Source organism: Lepisma saccharinum, chromosome 11, assembly GCF_977018435.1.
Source record: "Lepisma saccharinum chromosome 11, izLepSacc3.1, whole genome shotgun sequence".
Taxonomy (NCBI): domain Eukaryota; kingdom Metazoa; phylum Arthropoda; class Insecta; order Zygentoma; family Lepismatidae; genus Lepisma; species Lepisma saccharinum.
In genome coordinates, this window is record NC_139239.1 from 13,203,441 (window position 1) to 13,226,177 (window position 22,737).

Here is a 22,737-nt window from a genome sequence, read left to right on the forward strand (position 1 = left end):
ACATTAAGTTCGGGAAAAATTGTTTTTGCATTATAGAATATATAGTGGTGACACTTTTATGAACAGATGAAAGAGTTTTCTGCACTGTGGAACTTTCTGTTCGAGGAAAAACGTATAAAAGGAAAGCAACAAGACTGATTGTTATGCTGTTTCTGTGGCACTTGGATTTTGGTGGGTACAATATTTTTCATGTAACCGCTTCAATTATTGTTTCTATTTTTACTATTATCAATTCATGTGGAGTTGTAACATTGTTGATTGTACCTCACATGTTTTGCTAGTATAGATCCACCAACTTATGGTGTTGTCCTGGCCTTGAAACAGCAGTGCCATTATCGAATATGCAACCCTTTGTGTTGGGGAAAGCTTCAACAGCTCTAGGATAGTAAGGATGAGCAGCAGGAACACATGGTTTGTCTATTAATTCAGCCAATCTGAAAGAGGAGCCATGTGAAGAAGTGGTTCTACAATATTTATTACTATATTAGTATCAGCATGCACTGTTAATTGGACATTTTCCGTTGTCTAGTGCTTTGAACTGCATTTGTAGAGAGCACTTCTTCTCTCGCCTTTAGATGAACAAATTTCTTCTTGACAGTGGTGGGAACCAAACCTACGACAGACCAGTGCTCTAAACAACTACTTCATGACATAGGTTCATTCCCCACCACTGGCAAACGAAATGTGTTCACCTGAAGATGAGAAAAGAGATGCTCTCTCGAAATGTAGTGTATAGTTAAAGCACTACACAATTAACATTGCATTCTAATGCAGAACTTCTGTTACTAACATTCAGAGCATTATGTATTAGTATTATTCAGAAATTAAGGTGTATATGGCTTAGATATTTAATTAATTATTAGACTAAATATTTATTGATTCAATATTACAACACAGTTGTCCTTGTAGTACTAGGGGAAAGAAGAGCATATCTTCTGAGGCTACAGATATTTTGTACTTGTATCGTATTTTTGTTATTGCACAGGATGGGAAATAACCTTTTGCTAGGGGTCCACAATAAAAAGTAACAACAATTAAGAAATTATGGTAATACCAAATGTTTACTACGACAATTGTGGTTATAAAAACAAAATTAAAAGTTAGTATGTCCGCCGTTTGCTTCTCTCACAGCACGAAGACGATCAGGGTAGGAGCTCAGAAGATTCGCAAACAGTCCGTATTTCATTCCATGTCACGGAGGACTTGCTCCAGATGTGCAAGGAGTGTTGCCCGGGAATAGCGGTCCGGCCCGCGCTCCACTATCATCAAGGACTCAACTGCATCCTTCAGAATAGCCCCAAAGTGCTCCGCTGCATTCAGGTCCGGTGATGCACCCGGCCATTCAGAACTGCTGAAGAAGTCAATGCCACTTCGCCGAAGAAAGTCTTGGTTTTAGCATTTGTCTTGAAGCAAGGTGCTTTGTCGTGAACTAACTTTTAATTTTGTTTTTGTAACCACAATTGTCGTAGTAAACATTTGGTATTACCATAATTTCTTAATTGTTGTTACTTTTTCCTGCAGACCCCTAGCAAAAGGTTATTTCCCACCCTGTATGTCACTTTTCTCTTGCTTCTAATTGCAAATGATGAGGATGAGTGATGATTAGATGAAAATTGATGAATGGACACTCTCAAACAACAGTGATGCACAAATTAAAAGTTGACCACTTAATGTGCTTTGACACCAAGTTGACTATACAGGGTGTCCCACATAAAACTGGTACACCTGTAATAAACCATACATAATATATGTATCAATTTTATGTGAGACACCCTGTAGATATTTTGGTAGAATAATATAAGTGTACTTACTTTCAAATCTTTATGGAAAATCTGCCCATGGAAAGGAAAGCATCCATTTTCAAGTTGCTTTTTTGTGATCCATCTCATGCTGTTCTTCAAATCCTCATCATCTATAAAAATGTGGTCCCTTGCTTGGGCAAAAGACTTGACAACGAAAGCGGTCAGCCACATTGAGCCTTCCTTGTCATCATTACCAAATGCAGAATACGATCCATCGTCATGGCGGTAGTTTAATTCTCTTTGATAACCTGAGAGAAATGTACATAGCTCTTTCAGTTAATAATCCAATTAAGTTTGTAAAGAGTGAATGACAAAATTCTTACTATTACTTTTCACAGAATTTCCCTATGCCTAATATACTTTGGATTAAAGAATGTGGTAAAACATAGAAAAAGTGTGAAGAAACACAATTGTCAAATGTTGTAAATGGAATCAGCTGAAAAATAAATAAAAGTTTTTGTATGCAACTATGACGACGGGAAGTAATAAGAATCAGTTTCCTTGACTTACTCTTTATTCAATACGAACACGTAATTACAGGTATTACACCCCGTACAAACGTCAAGGCACTGCTCGATTCCCAGTCCGACGTCAAGCGATCTGCCGTTTCAACTACTAGCACCGCCCCCTTTCCACCTCGCTCGAGCCACGAGGCATGAGGAGCTCTGAGGTAGTCTACCACGTCACAGCGACGATCCTACCTCAATACACTCGAGTACAAAATTAATCAAATAATACAACTGTCATAACTCCCCTCTCTTGGGAGAAAAATTTCCTTCAAGTGAAATTTTTACAAAATAAAATACCCATTTATAATTTACACATCGTTATGTTATCTACACTCATACTTTGTGTAGTTACAGTTAAACTGGTATACATCATGATCAAATATAATCAATACAACAACATTTATGTTAAAGAAAATATAAAAATAGCAAATAAATATAAATAATTTGAAACAAAATCTAAATCTTTCTTTGATCTACCCAAAACAAATGTTTGTACAATTTTGGATTTAGTTTTTCCAATTGGCTTAAATAACAACTTCTCTTTTCAATGGTACAATTCCAGATTTTTAGATTATCACTGTGATGGTTACCACTGATATTGCCAGTTTTCAAATCTATTACAATGTATACATTAGTTGCTTGTTTGTCAATTACCATATACGGGCCTTCATAGACCTCACAGTACTTTTTAGTGCGATTTTCTAGGAGGCTGCTAAGATAATGTGTTTTTACAAATACCAGGTCTTTTATTTTAACTTCAGGTCTATTTTCTTGTTGTAAGTTGTACTTGTCATTTTTTTTCTTCCTTGCTTGGAAACCTTTTACAAAAGCCATGTATAGTTTGTCTTTCCACAGAGAAATTTCATTAGGCGGTAAATTAAAATGATTCAAAATACATGAGTTAAGATCTCTGTTTAGTTGTAACTCTGAGGGAGCAAATCCTAGCTGTGTGTGTACACTATCATTTAATAAGCTTACCACTACATCTATATATTTCGGCCACTCTTTGTGTTTGTTTTTACAAAAAACACGCATAAGCCGGTTGAGTTCGGAATGAATTCTCTCAACTAAATTAGAACTAGGGTGATATATTGGGGTATACGCCAATTTTATACCTAAGCTTGTTAAAGTGTCCACATATTTGTTAGAATGAAACACCGTGGCGTTATCACTAACCAACCTGTGTGGAATGCCAAAATGCCTGACATATCCTTCTAGCAAGGCTTTTACAATACTGTTGGCTGTACTTGACCTCATTGGATAAGCAAACAGATATTTAGTGTTAGCATCTTGTAAGGTTAGAAGAAACCTTTCTCCTTGTGAACCTTTAATTAATGGTCCTTGTATATCTAAAAACAAAATAGTTTCACCTTGGTTACAATGTTGTTGGAATATGCCCTTGGGCGGATGTCTACTCGGCTTCGTTCTCATACATAGTTCACAATCTTTGATATAACTCAGAATACCTTTTCTCATACCAGGCCAAAAGTACAGTTTCCTAACTCTTCTGAGTACCTTTTCACAACCAAAGTGGCCCATATTGTCATGATAATTCCTCAGTATTACCGAAACTAAAGATTGAGGTATACATATTTTCCAGATGTTCTCAAAGTGAAAATCTCTTATCATCAAAATTCCATTGCATACTTTATAAAACTTTTTCCAATTTCTACACCTTTGAGGTAAACTTACACTTACACTTTCACAATTGTTCAAATAATCAATAATAGGTTGAAATAACTTATCATTGTACTGTTCTTGGACTAACAACTCTACAGGTATATCCAATACTTCATTTTTAAACCTTACATTATTGTTGATGTGCATCAAAATCGGCTCTGACTCTGAAAATTGTCTGGACAATAAGTCCGCTAGGCCATTGTCAGATCCTTTGCAGTATTCTACAATGAACTGGTATTTTTGAAGTTGAAGGGACCAACGCAATAAGCGAGGGTTCCAATTCTTCGAATGGTTCAGCCAAGTGAGACACTTATGATCACAAACTAAAGTAAATTCTTTACCCAAAAGATATTGATTACATTTCTCAATACAAAATAAAAGACTTAAACATTCTAGCTCGGTTATGGTGTATTGTTTCTCATAACCTTTCAGTGTACGACTTACATAACTTATTATTCTTTTCTCGCCATCAATTATTTGATACAAATATCCTCCGATGCCAAGTAAGGAAGCATCTCCCTGGACATAAAACCTTTGATTAAGATCAGGATGAAATAGTTTAGCATCATTAGAAATTTCTTGTTTGAGCAAATCAAAACTCTCTTGTTCCTTCTTAGTCCATATCCATTTCTTACCTTTCCTTAACAATTCATATAAAGGTGCACATATGGTAGCAAAGTTTGGAATGAATCTTCTCATCCAAGAGAAACAACCTATTATTTTTTGAAGTGTCTTTACATCCTTCGGAGTAGGAAGGTTGAGAATAGCCTCTACTCTTTCTGGATTTACTCTTATACCTGTTTTGTCAATAATGTGACCCAAGTACAATAACTTTTCTTTACAGAGGAATGTCTTTTTGAGACGTACAGTCATACCACTCTCTCTTAATTTAGAAAATACACTTCTTAAATGTTCTATGTGACTTTCTAAAGATTCACTTCTAATGCATAAATCATCAACATAAATAATAACATTCTCTGACAGAATGTCGCCTAATACCTTGGTCATTGCCATCGTAAATGCTTGTACTCCATTACATGTACCAAATACTAAACGTTTGTATTGGTATTGTCTACCTTCAAACAAAAATGCAGTATACTTTTTAGATGACTCTGACAACAAAATCTGGTGAAATCCAGAGGACATATCGATCAGTGATACATATGGTCTACCAACAAATCCTTGTAATGCCTCTTCAATATTAATTGGTCTAATTTGACTAACTTTTTGGTGTTGATTAATATTCCTGAAGTCAGTACATACTCTTACACTTCTATCAGACTTAGGAACTATTACTAGTGGATTTAAATAAGGTGAATCAGAAAGTTCTATAATGTCCCACTCAAGTAATTTTTGAATATGATCTCTAACATTTTGTCTGTAATGATAAGGTATTCGATATGGCTTAGAAACTAAAGGTTCTGTTGTATCTAATTCAATATGATGTTCATATTTAGTACATAAACCAGGTTTTTCATCAAACAACATCCTAAATTCAAGTAACAAATCAAACAGTTGGTTCTTTTCATCTTCACCGAGTATTTCAGCTTGCATAGCTTTTAATTTAAGATCTTCTACACTAGCAACAGTTATTTCCTCCTTTGACTTTTGTGTTACATTAAGACAACTACTCTCTGCCTCTTCACTCACATCAAAAGTTGGACAAGATATAGGTAATAATTTAACTAACCTTTCACCTTGTTTGGTGTGTAACAATAAAGAATTTTCCTTGAAGTTTACAAGAGCCTCTACATTATACAAAAAATCTAAACCTAAAAGAATGTCTACTGTCAAATCTTTGACGACAACAAACTGAACAAAAAACATAATATCTTCCATTTCTATATCAACACAAAATTTTCCAAGTACTTTCTGTTTTCTTTTTCCAGAATAGTCAACCAAAATAATATCTTCTATTGGCTCTAATTTAGGTCTGGTGACTTCGCTAGTAATACTTTTCCATTTGTTCTCTGACATCAAACAAATGTCACTACCACTATCTACTAAGCATTTACTCTCTATCCCATTAATATTTGCAAAGATAGAAGTTGTATTCTTGACTTTGTTCCTGAGGTTTACAGGTAACATTAAGTTATTAGAACTATATTTCGCTTCATCTTCTAACAAGTCTTCATAAAAATTAGTATCTACCCTACATACATTTTTAAGGCATGATTCACAGTTTGCTTTACTAGAATTTTCATTACAAAGTTTGTTTCTTAAATCTTCAGTATTAAGATTGGCTACTGACACAATATTCTCATCTTCGTCTATGCTATTCTGTGTCACAATAACAATAGACTCACTATCTAGTTTAAAGGTTGTTCAGGCACAAACCAGGGCGCATTCACCCTAAGTGAAGACCCACCATTACCATTTTCTATTTCTTCCCTAGTACTAGATCTAGGTTCACTTCTTTGAGGATTGTTGTGAACATCATCGTGTGACACAGTGTTTGTACTAGTATTTCTATACCTAGGTCTACTATTATCAGCATTTATACGATTTTGGTTACTATAATTGTATCTACCTCGAAAGTTACTGTTTCTATAGTTATTACCAGAATATGGAAAACGGTTTACTCTCCAAGATCTCTGACCAGATCTACTATCATTACTACTATTATTATCAGTGGCATATCTCCTGAAATTACCAGAATTCCTTACATTAGTCTCATGGCTTGTGTTAGAATTTTGCATATTGCTTACTCTAGATTGATTATTTCTTTTAGTTTCATTAACAACTTGTACTTGTCTAATACCAACAGGCCTTCCATCTCTCCTACTTTCACCTTCAGCACTTGCATACAAAGCTTCATGACGCGCAACCAATTCCGCAGCGGTACCAAGACTAATATTAGGTTGATTTAAGATTGCTTCTCTAACTCTATTTGGTAACTGTTGGGCTACTAAAATAGTTTTTTGCTGTTCTGGCATGTCTGGCTGAATGGAATTAAGTAAATTAATCTGTGACCAGAAATAATTTAACAGAGTTTGTCTACTTTCTTTGCTGTATCTCTTGCACAAGACATTTGCAAGACATGTTGACTTCCACGATGCACTTTCAAAGGCATTAAGGAAAAGAACCTTAAAAGAACTATAATCTACAATGTGTAGTTTCTCCTGAGAGAACCAATTTTTAGCAACACCTTTCAAAAGCATTGGTACATACTTCATGTAATCTTTTTTGGGAACATTTAACATATCCAAGCGATCCTCAACCTCTTGAAGAAATTGTGACGCTAAATAATCCATCCTAGTTGCAGTAAATTTAGGTAACCTATCTAGATCAGAGTACTTAAGTGTACTAGGTACAAACTTCCTTCTGTAACTACTACTTTTGTGATCAGTTCCACTTTCCGAACTACTATCATGAAATTTATCTCTTGACATGCTTTTCGCAACTCTACCTGTCTTATAGCTACTTGCAGATTTACGTTTAAGCCCCCTTAACTGAACTTTAGTTTCAGAGCTAGAAGATTTTACATCTGAATCAGATTCTCCTTTACGTAATGGTCTTTGCTTTCTAAACGTGATATATTCAGTTTTTTCAATGGGTAAAGAAGCTTTCCTTGCTTCCCTTTGCTGTTCAGACAATCTAGGAACATCAGGACTAACTAAGCCTTGTACTCTAGTTTCTAACCCTAAAGAAGATTTTACCGGTTCAGCACTTACTCTTAAAATGGAAAAATCATTCGTTAAATCTCTAACTTGATACCGAATATTCTCCAGCTTATCATCTAGAACCTCATATTTGTTAGTACTCTCTGTAAGTTGTTGTAAGCAACCCTTAACAGTAATGTCATTACTAGATATTTTCTGTTGAACGGATTGAACGCTCAAGTTTAGATCTTGAATAGTTTGTCCAGACTTAACACTAATTTCGTTAAATTTACTATTCAACTCATCAATAGCAACTTCATGTCCACTAATGTTATTAAACAACTCCTTCATACTACTTTCATTTCCATGTACAAGGTTGACTAAACTTTCAAACTTCTTTTGATTTATTTCGAGTGTTTTCTTAATTTCTACGCATTCATTTTCTACCTGTTTTACATGAGAATCGAAAACCTCTCTCAATTTTTTATGTTGATTTACACACGTAACAGAAACCTCGTTTATCTTCTCTTCTAATTTCGTGCTCAAGTTGACCACTTGTTCCTTTAGTTCATGGGCGCATTCCTTTGTTTCGACCAAATTATCAGACACTTTCTTTTCGACTCGTGCTTCCAATAATTCGAAGTCTTGCCTTAAGAGACCTATGCTGGTGCCTACATTACTTACACTGGCCTCAACACTATTAATATCCGCTTTGACGTTCCTTTCAACACTGTTAATATCAGCTTTGACATTAGCTTCAACACTATTAATATCAGCTTTGACGTTAGCTTCAACACTATTGACTTGTTCCGCGAGTCTAGCTTCAAATTGTTTAAAGAGAAACTTCAATTCCTTTTTTGTAGCCATTTTCAATTTCAGTTACTGCTAGCTAAGAATTTTAGTCGCCGTATTCAGTACAACTATTTTATAGTTTCGGTGCTACAATCACAGCACGATAAAGTTATTCGTCATTCTTCTTTTCCACATAGAAAAAGTTCAGTACTTACGTTCCAACATCACAGACGAAAAAGTTGAATTCTTCCATCTAACAGCTACAACCAGATTCTAACGACGTAGACGATCGAGTCCTTCTGTTCGGGCGCCATACTTATGACGACGGGAAGTAATAAGAATCAGTTTCCTTGACTTACTCTTTATTCAATACGAACACGTAATTACAGGTATTACACCCCGTACAAACGTCAAGGCACTGCTCGATTCCCAGTCCGACGTCAAGCGATCTGCCGTTGCAACTACTAGCACCGCCCCCTTTCCACCTCGCTCGAGCCACGAGGCATGAGGAGCTCTGAGGTAGTCTACCACGTCACAGCGACGATCCTACCTCAATACACTCGAGTACAAAATTAATCAAATAATACAACTGTCATACAACAAATATATTTCCTTTGAGAATGTTGACATTTTAGTACAAGAAGGAATGAAAGAGGTTAAATAGTAAAAATTACCAATATTTTACTGTTCTAACCTATCTAATGTTACTATAGTGCAAAATTTTGCCATTTTGTTATTATTTATGAATATCAATGTATAATTTATATGCCATGGGTGTGTACAGTTAATGTCTAAATATGAGTTCCAAAGGTAAAACCCACTGCAGTCACATATTACATATACAGGACTACCATAAATGATTCATTCGTTTTGAAAAGGCTATATTTTCAAAAGTATTTCACGTACACACATGAAAGATATATGAAAAGAACCACAAACTCACCAAGTTTGTATTGTGTATTCGCCAGTCGACTAGAATTTTGCGTCAACATGCAGGAAGTGAGGATTTCGCTGCCAAGTTGATATTCAGCGATGAAGTAATGTTCCACTTATCCGGGAATGTGAATTGTCATAATGTGCAATTCTGGGGCACGGAAAATCCACGTGCAGTTGTGACAGTTGAAAGAGATTCGCCAAAGGTGAATGTTTTCTGTGCAGTGTCACGAACAAAGATGTATGGGCCATTTTCTTTGCTGAGCAAACTGTGACCGGTAAATGTTACCTGCATATGTTGCAGTTGTGGTTCTTCCCGCAACTCAGTGCTGACTTCAGGGATTTTCTCTTCCAACAAGACGGGGTACCCCCTCATTGGAACATCCCAGTTCGTGACTACCTAAATGATGAACTTTCGCATCGCTGGATTGGGCATGTTTGTGAGAATGACCTAGCTTTGTTCCCCTGGCTTCCCCGATCTCCTGATTTAACGCCCTGCGACTTTTTCCTGTGGGGGTATGTTAAGGACCTTGTTTACGTACCCCAGTACCATAATCCTTAGTCGAGCTCAAAGAACTCATCAGTGCTGCAGTGCAGACCATTGACAGGACTATGCTAAAAAATGTATGGAATGAGCTCGAGTATCGTCTGGACATGTGTCGTGTAATCAAAGGGGCACATATCGAACATTTGTAGAGGATGTATAAACTTGGTGAGTTTGTGGTTCTTTTCATATATCTTTCATGTGTGTACGTGTAATACTTTTGAAAATATAGCCTTTTCAAAACGTATGAATCATTTATGCTAGCCCTGTATTAAATTAAAGAGATTAACAAACCATTTTATTTTCTACAAGGAAACTGTGAACGTGTGAACTTACATTATACACATGTACATATATTTGCTGTCTGACTGGGCAACAAGCTCATGAAAATACTGAAATAATGTTCAATAATTGCAGAGGTCACAAAAATGTGTAGAACTTCAAATGTAAACAGACTTACAGAAAGTTCTTACTAAGTGTTTCATATGAACAAATTAGATATTTTAAACAGGTTCTGTCTATTCCAAGAATTCCTGAACATTCCAGTACAATTGGTAAGCTATAGACATGTAAAGATCAGGTCAATGTCACAAAGTCAAGTTTCAATCTAAATTAGTCCCCATTCATTCTGCCAAATTAAATTTCCAGATTTTCTAAAACAAATTTCCAGATATTTATGTAATGTTTTAACTTACTAATAAAGAAGCTCATAATGTTCAGAATTACATGCTAGTCAAATGAATAAAGTTTACATAACACTCTTGAAAATAATTGAACAGCAAAAAATATAAAACTTCTTAGAAGCAACACTGAAATGCATTTTCATTCTCTTCTGCTGGGAAATTACAAAACCATGATGATTATGATTATAATGATTAGAGGCTGGATTTTAAAGGGAAATGTTTTCCTCTAAAAAGGACAAAAAAAGGTAAAATTATTGCCAAAAAAAGGGGGAAAAAAGAACTAGTTTTTCTGCACTGCACTAAAAATATTATTTTAAATGAAGCGCAATATATACCATTCATGTGGCTCAGTCAGTTAGGTGTCTGACTACCACGCTAAAGGTCCCGGGTTCGATCCCCAGCCAGTTCAAATCCGGGAACTTTTCTAACGTTGGAAGTGGCCCCGGTGCCCACCCAGCGTCGAATGACATGGGTACCTGGGGGAAACCCTTGGGGGTAAAGGCGGTCAGGGGCATGATGCTGATTACATCACCCCCACTCATGACAGGATCAAGAAAGTGTGGGGCGTTACCCCCACACCCTCCATACACCTTCATGGTGTGATACTAAGAACAGGGGGCCACTTTACCTTTTATATAAAGGGATACATTCAATTTCATGTTAATGCAGCGGCGGCTCAAGGGATAGAGCTGCCGTGCCATGGCACTACCCTCAGAAGAAATTCATACGTCGCCAAGTAAAGTTAAATGAATACATTGATAGTTTACAGACAAGGAGATTCGAATCTTGCCGGTCAAGCTGACGTGACGACCACCCCAACCTCCTCACTGCATTGCCAGCTGTTTCGTTCATAGCCTCGCAAGGCAACAGTCCGTGCTGCCGAAGAGCTGGCCTAATCATGGACCTAACCAAGTTGACACACGTGCAGAGGGTTGAAGAAGTCTCAGCGAGGAACATTTCCACCATGAGCCGAGAACAAAGTGGCAGGGGGCAGGGTTAGCCCATAAGAAACCGTGCCAGTCTTAGCCTGGCCTGGCGAGGGAACTTTCGCAGTGTTGACACGACACAGTTGCCACCTTCAGAAAAAAGTTGCTAAATACGACTGGTTTGTAAGACCCGTTGGGGAAGTAATTTCTGCCTACTTTTGGAGAAACGAACCTAATATTTTTCCAAAGTTAAATGAACATTTTTGATAATAGATAGATGCACCAAGAGGGCCATCCAGACTTTTTTAACAATATATCCTATGATGATGCAAGTTTCCTTTTGCATTTCGACAATTTCTTTTCATAACAAAGATATTTTCGACATCCAGTTAGAATACGTGTGCACGGGGGAGGAGAAGGTGATAGGATTTGTTTTTTCTTTCCTCTTGTAATTGTTATATTTTTAGGGAAGTTTCCTGTAGTGTATAAAGATAGGTTAGTCAGTGAAGATGAATCGGATTAGTACGTTATTACTTAAACACATGTTGTTTTCCACGTTACCAAAGGAGGACAAACATCTTGGCTAGTGGCGCAACCTTAAGGAGGGGGCGGGGGGGGGGGGGCATTGCGGAGGTTTTTTTTTTCTATTTACTTGATCACGTTGGCACTACCCATCATAGTTGCCGCCGGCCGCCACTATATTAATGTATCCTTTTTTATACATGAATTGTATATATTGTGCTCTCATTGAAAACAATAGTTTTAGGGGAATGCAAAAAAAAACTAATCTTTTTTCATTTCCTTTTTTTTAAAGTTAAAGTGCAGCGAATAATCTTACCATCCATTTCGATGAAATCTTCCTTGAAACAGCTTAACGCATTCCATAGCTTGCTGGCACTTGTACCTGGCTTTGCCATTTCACTGACACTCTATACTGTCACTGTCACACAGTTAAGTTAAAACTATTCTAAAAAAACTTCACAATAAAAGGTATTATATTATTATTATTATATAAACATTTAAGAGTGCATTATTGCATGAACTTAGTTTATGCTGTAATAAAAATGTATATAAATGATTACCTGTTTTCATGTGTTCAATAGCCTGCTTCTTCAAATCTGAGCTTAACTGATTTGTAGCACCAAGGTAATTTATGACGTGGATGTTGGGGACAAACAAAATCATATTTTGCTCACCACATCCCATTGGAAGCCTCACAAGGTTGTCCAAATTCTAAGGAAAATATACCAATTACTTATATAGAAAACATACATCAACTAATTGATATTAACCATTAAGATATATACTGAATTTAGTTTCCATATCAAGATCTCGAAGAGATTTTGGACTGATTTGCATTGAATATGTTATTATCCTGTTTGCTATATGAAGGGCTCAGGTGTAAAACGGGGTAAGTGACATTTTGGTCATTTTTGAGTTACAAAGTAAAATGTGCCATCTTTCAATTTTAGAGTCAAAATTGCCATGTCACACAATTTGCATTGGACTCGGTGAAGCCTTCTAAAATTGGTAAACACAACACAAAAACAATTTATCTATAGTATAGCTTCTAATAACCTTTTTCTTAATGAAATCAGAAATTACCAAAATTCCAGTCACCATGTTTTGCACCCGAGCCCTTCATATGTAGTTATCTATTTCCAGTATACCTATTCTCAAACTCTCAAATCTAGCCAAAAAAAATATTTCTATGTACTTTATTTTTCACAAAAACATTGTTTATAATTTTTATTCCAGTTTTATAATTTTCTAGCAATTTATTCACAAGATGAAAACTTAAATTTTTTTTATCTTCTGTGTTAGATTTTTTTCAAGGATTATCTGGTACGTTACATAATAACAAATATCTTGTTTTTTACTCTGAAAGGCAAGATGAATATATAACTGACACCCACCCACACATATGTTTAACCCTTAGCTGATATGATATGAGTCAGATCTCCGTAGAGCACAGATTCTCTCTTGTACATTTTTCAGTTTTTACAGGAGGCATGCTCGGTTATCACTCTCATGACCTTTCAAGGTCATTTGTCATCTTAGCTACATACAACTTGACCAAGAAGAGTTAAACCCCACTGGCAATGTCATCAGTGGCGCAGGAACGTTTTTCATTTGGGGGGGGGTATAAAATTCAGCCTCCCATATATGTATATATATGTATATACACACATACTTCACAGGTACAGAACCCATACCTAGGAGGCACGTATCTAGAAATACATTTCGTGGGGGTCCAACCAAGTGTCACAATAATAATAAATAGAATAATTACATTAAATTAAATTAAGATATTAATTAAATATGTAAATTAATTAATATTATATTGTCATTATTATATGAATAAGTAAAAGATAGTAAAAGAATATTGTTATTATTACATGAATAAGTAAAAGATAGTAAAAGAATACTGATATAACAGCATGCAGCGGCGGCTCTAAGGGGAGAGCCGCCATGCCATGGCTCTACCCTCAGAAAAAGAAATAGCACTTGCTTTGCCAAAATATAGTTAAATGAATACATTTACAAATTAGTAGATTCGAATATCGTAAGCATTCCAGCTTAGGGCCGCCTCAATTCCTTCGCCGTATCCCCAGCTGTTCTCTCACTTGCTCTGGGCCAGCATAGTCTGGCCTGCGCGGAGGCATGAAAAAGTCTCCGCAGTCAACGAGCAAGGAGGTGGGGTGGTAGCCCAGTGGCAGCCATGAGACAATCAACCGAGCCAGGTCGCGTCGTGGCACGACGCGAGAGCTTTCGCATTGTGTTGACATAGTTGCAAATTTCACAGAGAAGTGACTAATCCTGACTGATTTGTAATACTCGTTGGAAAAGTAATTCGCGAGAAAGATACTTTCCTGCATATTTGGCAAGAACGAACGTAATATCTTCCCCAAATTTATATAACCATTTAGATAGATGCGTCTAAAGAGCCATCCAGACTTTTTTTGTTATCGATTTCTTCCTTAAGAAAAGATATATCCCTTGCTCTCACGCACACAGACACTCATGTGTTGCAACTGACGTTGACAACTTTGAAAACATTTACTGTAAGTACAAAAGAATTGCCTAAATATCAAAGGGAATTCGCATAACCAGGGGATTTTTTACTTTAATATTCGTAAAAAATCACACGGAAAATCTATCAGTATAAGCATTTCACTTGGAAATATAATTCAATTTCTTGTATTGAATTCTAAAAATTGTAGATCTACAGTTCATTTAGCAGATAATCATATTTCAGTTGTTAGTAACACCGATCGTTGATGTACCATCTGCTGTGCTGGGGTTGCAAATTATAAACAAAGCAAGGTGAGAATACCGATCGACTCGGTATCTCTAATTGTCCAGTGTTTTTCTTTTTAGTGAAGTGAAAGTGTCTGATGGTGTGTGAAAGGGAGGGTAGTTAGTAAATATGAGTCAGATTAGAGCACTATTACATACACCGTTTTCCAAGGAACAATACGATATTAAATTAAAAGTTAAACAACTTGGCTGTCCAACGCCAGATTTAAACATCAATTCTATTTAGAAATATCAAAAAAATGGTAAAGGTGACAGGTGTCGAAATTTTAATATTTGCATTTATTGCTTAGAAACTCTGGCCGAATCTCGGTCTGGGCATCGGTGTTCTTTGTGAGTGTTCACTCATCCTTATCTTCGCGATTAGCCAAAAGTAGTACAAATGCGAAGTAAAATAAACCAAACTTAGGAACTCTGAATTTTTGTCTGCAATTTTAGTAAACAAAGTTCCATTAAAATTACCCCTTTCATTAGATTTCTATGACATATGCTAGTGAAAATATTTCGATTTCTTGATCACGTTGGCACTACCCATCATACTAGCTGCCAGCCACCACTGACAGCATGTATTCATTATCTAGCTTACGTGTAGAGAAGATCGCCATGATTTGCATAAAAACAACTGCCCTGGCAAGGAATTTAATGTCAAATAGAAAAATAATTTAATATTTATTGAATAACAAAAAAAGGAGTTAGATCCAATCAATGAAAAGTAAAGTTCCTGATTAATATTTTATGGATATTATCATTAGTAGTGTGCATAAATCTTAGGAACTCTTCAAATGAGTCAAATTCATTCCCTTCCAATATGTTCGGCGGAAATAACCATCAATTATATCCCAAATGATAAACATTTATATAAACAATAAACAATTTTGATTATTTACTTTTACTACTTGGCAAGTCTTCAGGGGTGGGGGGGGGTCTGGAACCCCTGGACCCTCCTAAATACGTCTTTGATAATTAGGTATAATGTGAAGCAATGGGAAATATTCTATTTTAGAACAGCATACACGAATGTCCTGTCATTTAATGCAAAATTTGCATAAATATTTTTTCTTTGTTTTTCTTAGAATTTCTTTTTTTTCCTTTTTTTTTTAAAAAAAAAACACATTTTAAAATCAGATAACAATTCTGAAACCTGTTTTGGGTTTATTTAGATTTAAGGGAATGGAAAATCAGGAGTTCCAAATGTGAAAATTGCGAACAAAGATGCATCTGAACTCTGAGAAGCTTACTAAAAAAAATATATACGCGGAAAAATGAATAGTAAGCTTATCAGAGTTAATTAGCAAATCTCCGCATAACCGCCAAACAGCTATCTTTAGATACAAAGATGCATATATTTATTTTAATGCTGGTTGAGATTATACGGGGTGAGGAGGGTCTTGAGCCACCCCAACCAGGAATTATCATCTCCCACCCAATAGATATAGAAAACACATTATTGATTATATCATATTTATAAATTTCCACTTCAGTTCAGTTCATTCTAATTTTAAAGTCCCATAGCTTTGCATAAAAATATCATTAAACAGTTTATGGCAGATGTGTACTACTCCAATGCCTTTTAGAAGCCATGTATTTTATATTTTCTCAGACATCTATAGGGTGTTGTATTAAATAATAAAAATGAACTGAGTTGAGATGGTTCTTGATCAATTCGTAAGAAGTCTAATTTTGAAATACCGTATTTGTGAACCATTTGACAAAGCATTTACTTGTTATATAATTAGCTGTACCTAATGACACTCTTCAAGCACTGAGTGTACTATCAATAATAATAATCCTTTGCGCAACAGCCCTGAAGGGCCTTGTCTTACCTACCGACTGCCAGTCTCCCTCCCACGCTTTCCTTCATCACCTCTAAGCGTGGAGATCTGCAACCAGTATTGGAATAGTCGGGGGGGTCAGTCGTATCCCCAGCCGTTATAGTAGGTTTTCGGGACCGGATTACGCTTACTCGTTCGAAGCTCCCTAATTTCCTCACGATGGTGGGTTGCCACTGGCCCTATACGTAGGCCGAATAAATTCCGACCAGAGCCAGATACGAACCTACACCGTCCCGCAGCGAACGATCTCAAGACGAGATTCGAAATTCGCATCTACAAAGAAAATCCAAAACACATTCACACCTTGCTGCCTCCATGGCAGAGGGGTTCACATAGTGCACTATGATGCCAGAGGTCCCAGGTTCGAATCTCGGCAATTAGCCAAAAATGGCATAAATGCGAAGTTAAATAAATAAATCAATCAAAATTCCCATCTCACTCAAATACCTAGTGAATCCAATCCAAAATCTACCAATAGAACCTGCAGTGAGCCTCATTTATCTCATGCATTCATCTGACTAATGTAATTTTCTTACAGTTTGACTTTAGGGTTTAACTTAAAATGGTGTTGTGATTGTGTTGCATTAGATATGAAAATTAGTTTTTAAGCAATTAAAGTCCAATTATAAGTAGGCTATACCTAATTCATAGGTAAAAATAAGGATCCCCCTCTAATAAAATCACAAATTGCACCCTGTTTAAATGTCTAGGAAAAATTTCATTTCACCTAGGAATTATATCACGATGCGATAAGTCGAGAATTGTTACAGCCTCATCTCGTCTCCTGTGGTGAGATCCTTCTCGTTCTTGTTTGTGCTAATTTTTGTTTCGGTTTCCACTCTGAAGTTATTAAAACTTATTCTAGATTCACTTCATGCTCAGATAGGCTAATCGAGACTCTATTTTCAAAAAGAATATCTTAATATATAGTTTAGATTTAAGTATAGTTTTCGGAATACTCTCTTACAAAGTTATGAAAAATATGGGTGAGGTACAGGAGTATATTGTAACCCCCAAGTGGGTCTGTTTTGTCCAGGGAGTCGTAACGTAACGAAATGGAACGGTATTTTCAATTACGGTTTCCGTTACGTTACAACCAGAAACAGAATAACTTTTTTCGTGAACAGAAACGTTACCTCAGGTATATGAACATTACGTTACAGGTGTGCATAACGGTACCGAACCATAACTGATCTGTAAAGCAGTAGGTCGTTCGGTGACGCTTTAACGTTACATCCATTGCCGGCAACCAGTAACGTTACAGGGTAAGAAACAAGTTTGTCACGTATTGACTAGTAACTTTAGTGTGTATGGAAAGTGATAGTAACGTTACAATTAACCAGTAACTTAATTGAGGCCACGACTGTAAAAACGTTACACTCCTTGCTTCAAAGCAACAACGTTATTGATAGCTGGTATCATACAGACGTTCCGATGTGCAATACCGTGTCCGATGCCGTGTTCCGGAGAGAATAACATAGGTCTCTCGTATAATTGTGCTCGTTATTTTTGTAACGTTACAGTTCTTTCCCTCCACAAAAGTCTGTTTCGAAAAAGTGATACACATATCCGTTACGAATAGCAAATACCGTTATCGAAGGCGTGTTCCAAGCAGGGTTTCGGAGCGGAGTGCGGAGCGCACTAAAGGAGCGCTCCGGAGCGATTTCGAAGCGTCAGTTCTACTCCGCTCCTCGCTCCGGAGCGGAGCGTGGGACGACAGCACTCCGCTCCGGAGCGGAGTGGTTGGATATTTTTGCTTGCACGCTCCGATCCGGAGCGGAGTGGTTAGTAATTTTTACGTGCACGCTCCGATCCGGAGCGGAGCGTAGGACGACAGCACTCCGCTCCGGAGCGGAGTGGTTGGATGTTTCTGCTTCCACGCTCCGATCCGGAGCCGAGCGTGGTGCGATACCACTCCGCTCCGGAGCGGAGCATGGTACTACAGCACTCCGCTCCGGAGCGGAGTGGTTACTTATTTTTACATGCACGATCCGATCCGGAGCGGGGCGAGATACAATAGTGCTCTGATCCGCAATCGGAGCATTTGAAGTGCAAGCTCATATCCGGTGAGATAGTTATTTTTATATATGAATGGTGTAACCGCAACTGCTGGTCTAGTCGGTAGGGCGTCTGACTGCAACGCTGGAGACCAGGGTTTGAATCCCGCGGTGGATGATCTAACTTCGAAATTATTCCGGCCTTGTCCCAGCATATAGCGGCTCCTGGGCTAACCCAGACTCAAATAAATGGATAACTAGGGGAAACCCTCGGGGGAGGGGGGGGAAGGTGGCCGGAGCGTGGTGCTGATCACATCACCTCCAAATGGCCGAGCGAGATTGGGAATGTGTTGGGCCCTACCCCCACATCAATGGTTATCTCAACGCTTCACGACTCCAGTCTGGGAATTGGAGTTCTTTGTGATTGACCCTTCTTCAATTTCATCATATCTCATCCTTATCTTAATTTGGATATGAACCCGTTCAAGCAATCAGTGTTGCGGGATTGTACGTTTGCTTATGCTACCTCCCCCACACGACAGCCCTGTTTGTTTTCGTGTTCTGCGCTTCTTGTGTAGGTGACTGACGTCAGTGCTACCGGCTAGCGGATTGGCCTTCTTGTTCCCCTTTCAAGAGGAAAGGTGGAGGAAACTGGCGCGTAGTGTCTTGCTCGCTCCTTGGCAGGTGCATTGCGTCATGACTTCTGCTGTTGTACGTACTTGGCAGACAGATCGTTGCCTTTTCGAGGGAGATGCAGCGTTGCCAATCGTATTAAAAGTGTGCTACACCGACTCTGGCTTACGCGTATTGTTACTTTCTTAAAGAGACGTTTTAAAATATGTGTTCTCTTCTAAAAGTATGTGCATAGTATGTGTGCCTGTGAACTTTGATTTATGGGCATTTAAAATATTTTTTAACACGGATGGAGGGATCCTTCCGAAACAGTCTCGGTTAGTGGAATTATAAGCTGTCTACAATTATTGCAAACAATGTACAACAACGACAAATAAAATCTTTAATCGTTAGTTCCATGCATCTGAAACCTTGGTAATCATTCAAGGTCTATAGTAGAACTAACTAATTAATTGATTGATTTGCTTTATTTTACTTCGCTTCTTGTGCCACTTTTGGCTAATTTGCGAAGATGAGAATGAGTGATGATATGATGAACTTGATGAATGGCCACTCACAAACATCCATGCCCAGCCGGTATTCGAACCCGGAACCCCTGGCGTCATAGAGCGATGTGCTAACCACTCGGCCACAGGGTCGGGCTCGTTTTACATGTCACCCCCTTCCCACCCCAGGGGTGCCAGGAGTGTCTTGGAATTGAACGGCATTGAGAGTGTCATTATTAATCTTAGCGACCCCGAAAACTATTGATTCCACACTAATATCGGTCGTTTTACATGTCAACCCTTCCCACCCTCACCCCTAGGGGTGCCAGAGATGTCTTACACAGTATTTCTTTCGAGATTGCAAGTGATACGTGTTCCAAGTTTGGTTGAAATCGTTCCAGGCGTTCGAGAGTTATGCCGGAACAAACATACAGTGAAAATTAGCAACCTGAATTCCCAATTACTTTAAACTTTTATCTTTCGCTACATTCAAAGTATCATCATAACCAGCGCAAAGAAAGTTAGATATGGCAATCATGCACCAGCGAGTGTTTTGTTTTGCATGAACACCTGTCTGCCTGTCATCTTCCTCTGTACACGTTGTTTCGTCTTTCCTCTGCGTGCTCCTGGCGTTCGAAAGGTCAAATGGATTCTCTGCAGTAGTTTGACCAATGTTACTCGAACCAATATTCCGGAATAACTCATTTCTCCCACGGTGTGGACTGTAACGTCGGACCGATATGCCGAAGTGCTTAGCCCGAACCAGAAGTCGAACGGAAATGAGTTTTAGTCGCGATCCCTGGTGGCAGGAAATGAGAGTTCCATTCTCTCAACTTATAAAACCACAGGTGGCACACCTGCTATTGAAATATATTGTCCCCAGAAGTAGTAGTAGAGTAGTAAAAGTGATAATGAAAATAGTAATAATAATAATAATAGTAATAATAATAATAATAATAATATCGCTCTCTTCACGAAAACAGTCCAGTGAAGATCAAAGCTTCCCCTTGCCTCCTACACACCCCTGGTTCTCCAGGTTTTCCACACTTCTTCTACGCTTCACAGTTGACACATTGCGCGTTGTACGTATGCGGTTGATTGTGCCTTCCCTGGTGTATTGTGTAAGGATTATTCCTTGCTTATTGGCAACACTGTAGGTGAGTGACGTGATCTTGACTGGACTGTTTCCGTGGCGTTAGCTTTAGTAATAATCAGTTTTATAACAACAATAACAGGCGATGTTCAAATGCCGTACAAATTTCACAAACAAAATTACTAATGTACTCGGAACCCTTGATCGTTAGTTTTCTGTATACACTCGTATTATCCAACCTCGGAGCGCTCCGGAGCGGAGTGGGCAAGTTCTTATAATCTCGCTCCGGAGCGGAGTGAACCATTCTATAAAATTTCGCTCCTCGCTCCGGAGCGGAGCGAGAAATTTTCCAACTTCCTCTGCTCCGATCCGGAGCGGAGCGTGTCAAGGTAGCGCTCCGCTCCGGAGCGGAGTGAACCATTTTCTAAAATTTCGCTCCTCGCTCCGGAGCGGAGCGAGAAATTTTCCAACTTCCTCTGCTCCGATCCGGAGCGGAGCGTGTCAAGGTAGCGCTCCGCTCCGGAGCGGAGTGAACTATTTTCTAAAACTTCGCTCCTCGCTCCGGAGCGGAGCGAGAAATTTTTCGATTCTCGCTGCTCCGCTCCGGAGCGGAGCGGGCTAAGACATCGCTCCGCTCCGGAGCGGAGCGAACCATTTCTTAGAATCTCGCTCCTCGCTCCTGAGCGTGGGCAACAGCTGGAGCGTTGATCCGCTCCGCTCCGAAACCCTGGTTCGAAGAAGCCTCATAATTGTGATCGGCAGCATAGTAACATTACAGTATTTTGACATTTTGAAAGTCATTAAATTATAATACGTATTTTCGTTTTGGATGTCAGTGAAAAAATGAAATTGTAAAACAAAACGTTTGAAAACATCCGTAAACAAGATTCGGCGTGACAGAAGTCCTGGTTATTGGAATTTACTGATTAACTATGTATTTATCACAAATATATTTATTTTCTGCATACTAAATCACTTTACGTGGATTTGTTCTAATTTGATTATCTATGCAAGATGAATTTTAACATGTGCGTTCACTTTATACGATAGGAAAACAAACGTTTGTTGTAAGAAAACGTTTATGTATATCTTTCTCTCTCTCTCTCTCTTTCTCTTTCTCTCTCTCTCTCTCTCTCTCTCTCTCTTTTTCAGTTTACATGTGTTACATCAATTAAAAAAATACAGTGTGTTTGGCGATGAGAATGATTCGTGCTTTGATTAAGTTGCTGAAGGACGAAACATAAAGGACCAACCAAAGAATCATCTGTGCTACCCGTTCATCCACGTAAGCGAGAGGCAAGCTTTTTCCTATCGGAAGACGAAAAATAATTGCTTGCTGCACGACCTTGATAAGGCGAACTGAATCACAAGGAAAGAAACCTGTGCAGACCCGCGACTCCTGTGCACTGTACTACCGCGTGGAGGGGAGGGGGAGAGTTGACCGTTCTTCCTTATGGGCCGAGCCGAAGAGTAGAAGGGAAGCTGCGCTGGGACTTTTCGTCCAAGGTTTTTTCCCTTGTGTTCGCTCGTAGCAGCAGCACCACGCAAAATCGGAAAATGTGAATCCTCAAACTTTGTACACGTGACCTTCGGTCACGAAGCAGCCGAGTAGAGAACGCCCTGGGGCGATATGAAAGGCACTTTTAGCAAGTAGAAACTACGTAGAAACGAAACGTTAGATGGAATTGTTGTACGAAACAAACGAAACCGCGTTTGTGCAACTGGTTTGTGGCTAGACAGGGCCATTGGACTCTCAAGAAGGCAAGACTTGTATGGGAAGTGATTCTCAAAACTAATCGAATAAAAGGACAGTATATTTTATCATTTACAAGGGCCCTCATCCGCTTACAATTTTGAAAATTACTTTCAGTAATTCTTGTCTTCTTGGACAGGAGGTTCATTAAACTT

At 38.2% G+C, this 22,737-nt stretch overlaps 1 protein-coding gene across 3 annotated transcripts in view; it reads right to left on the reverse strand.

The window, feature by feature from the left end:
* The window catches only part of LOC145994643 (murinoglobulin-1-like), a 164,140-nt gene that overhangs the window by 34,062 nt on the left and 107,341 nt on the right, over nucleotides 1–22,737 (reverse strand). For all 3 annotated transcript variants that reach the window (XM_083130742.1, XM_083130739.1, XM_083130741.1), the window contains exons 19-20: nucleotides 12,554–12,704; nucleotides 1,812–2,050 (exon numbers count right to left, since the gene is read on the reverse strand). In XM_083130742.1, coding sequence (XP_082986868.1) covers nucleotides 1,812–2,050; nucleotides 12,554–12,704 — 390 coding nt within the window. The remainder of the gene's footprint in view (nucleotides 1–1,811; nucleotides 2,051–12,553; nucleotides 12,705–22,737) is intronic.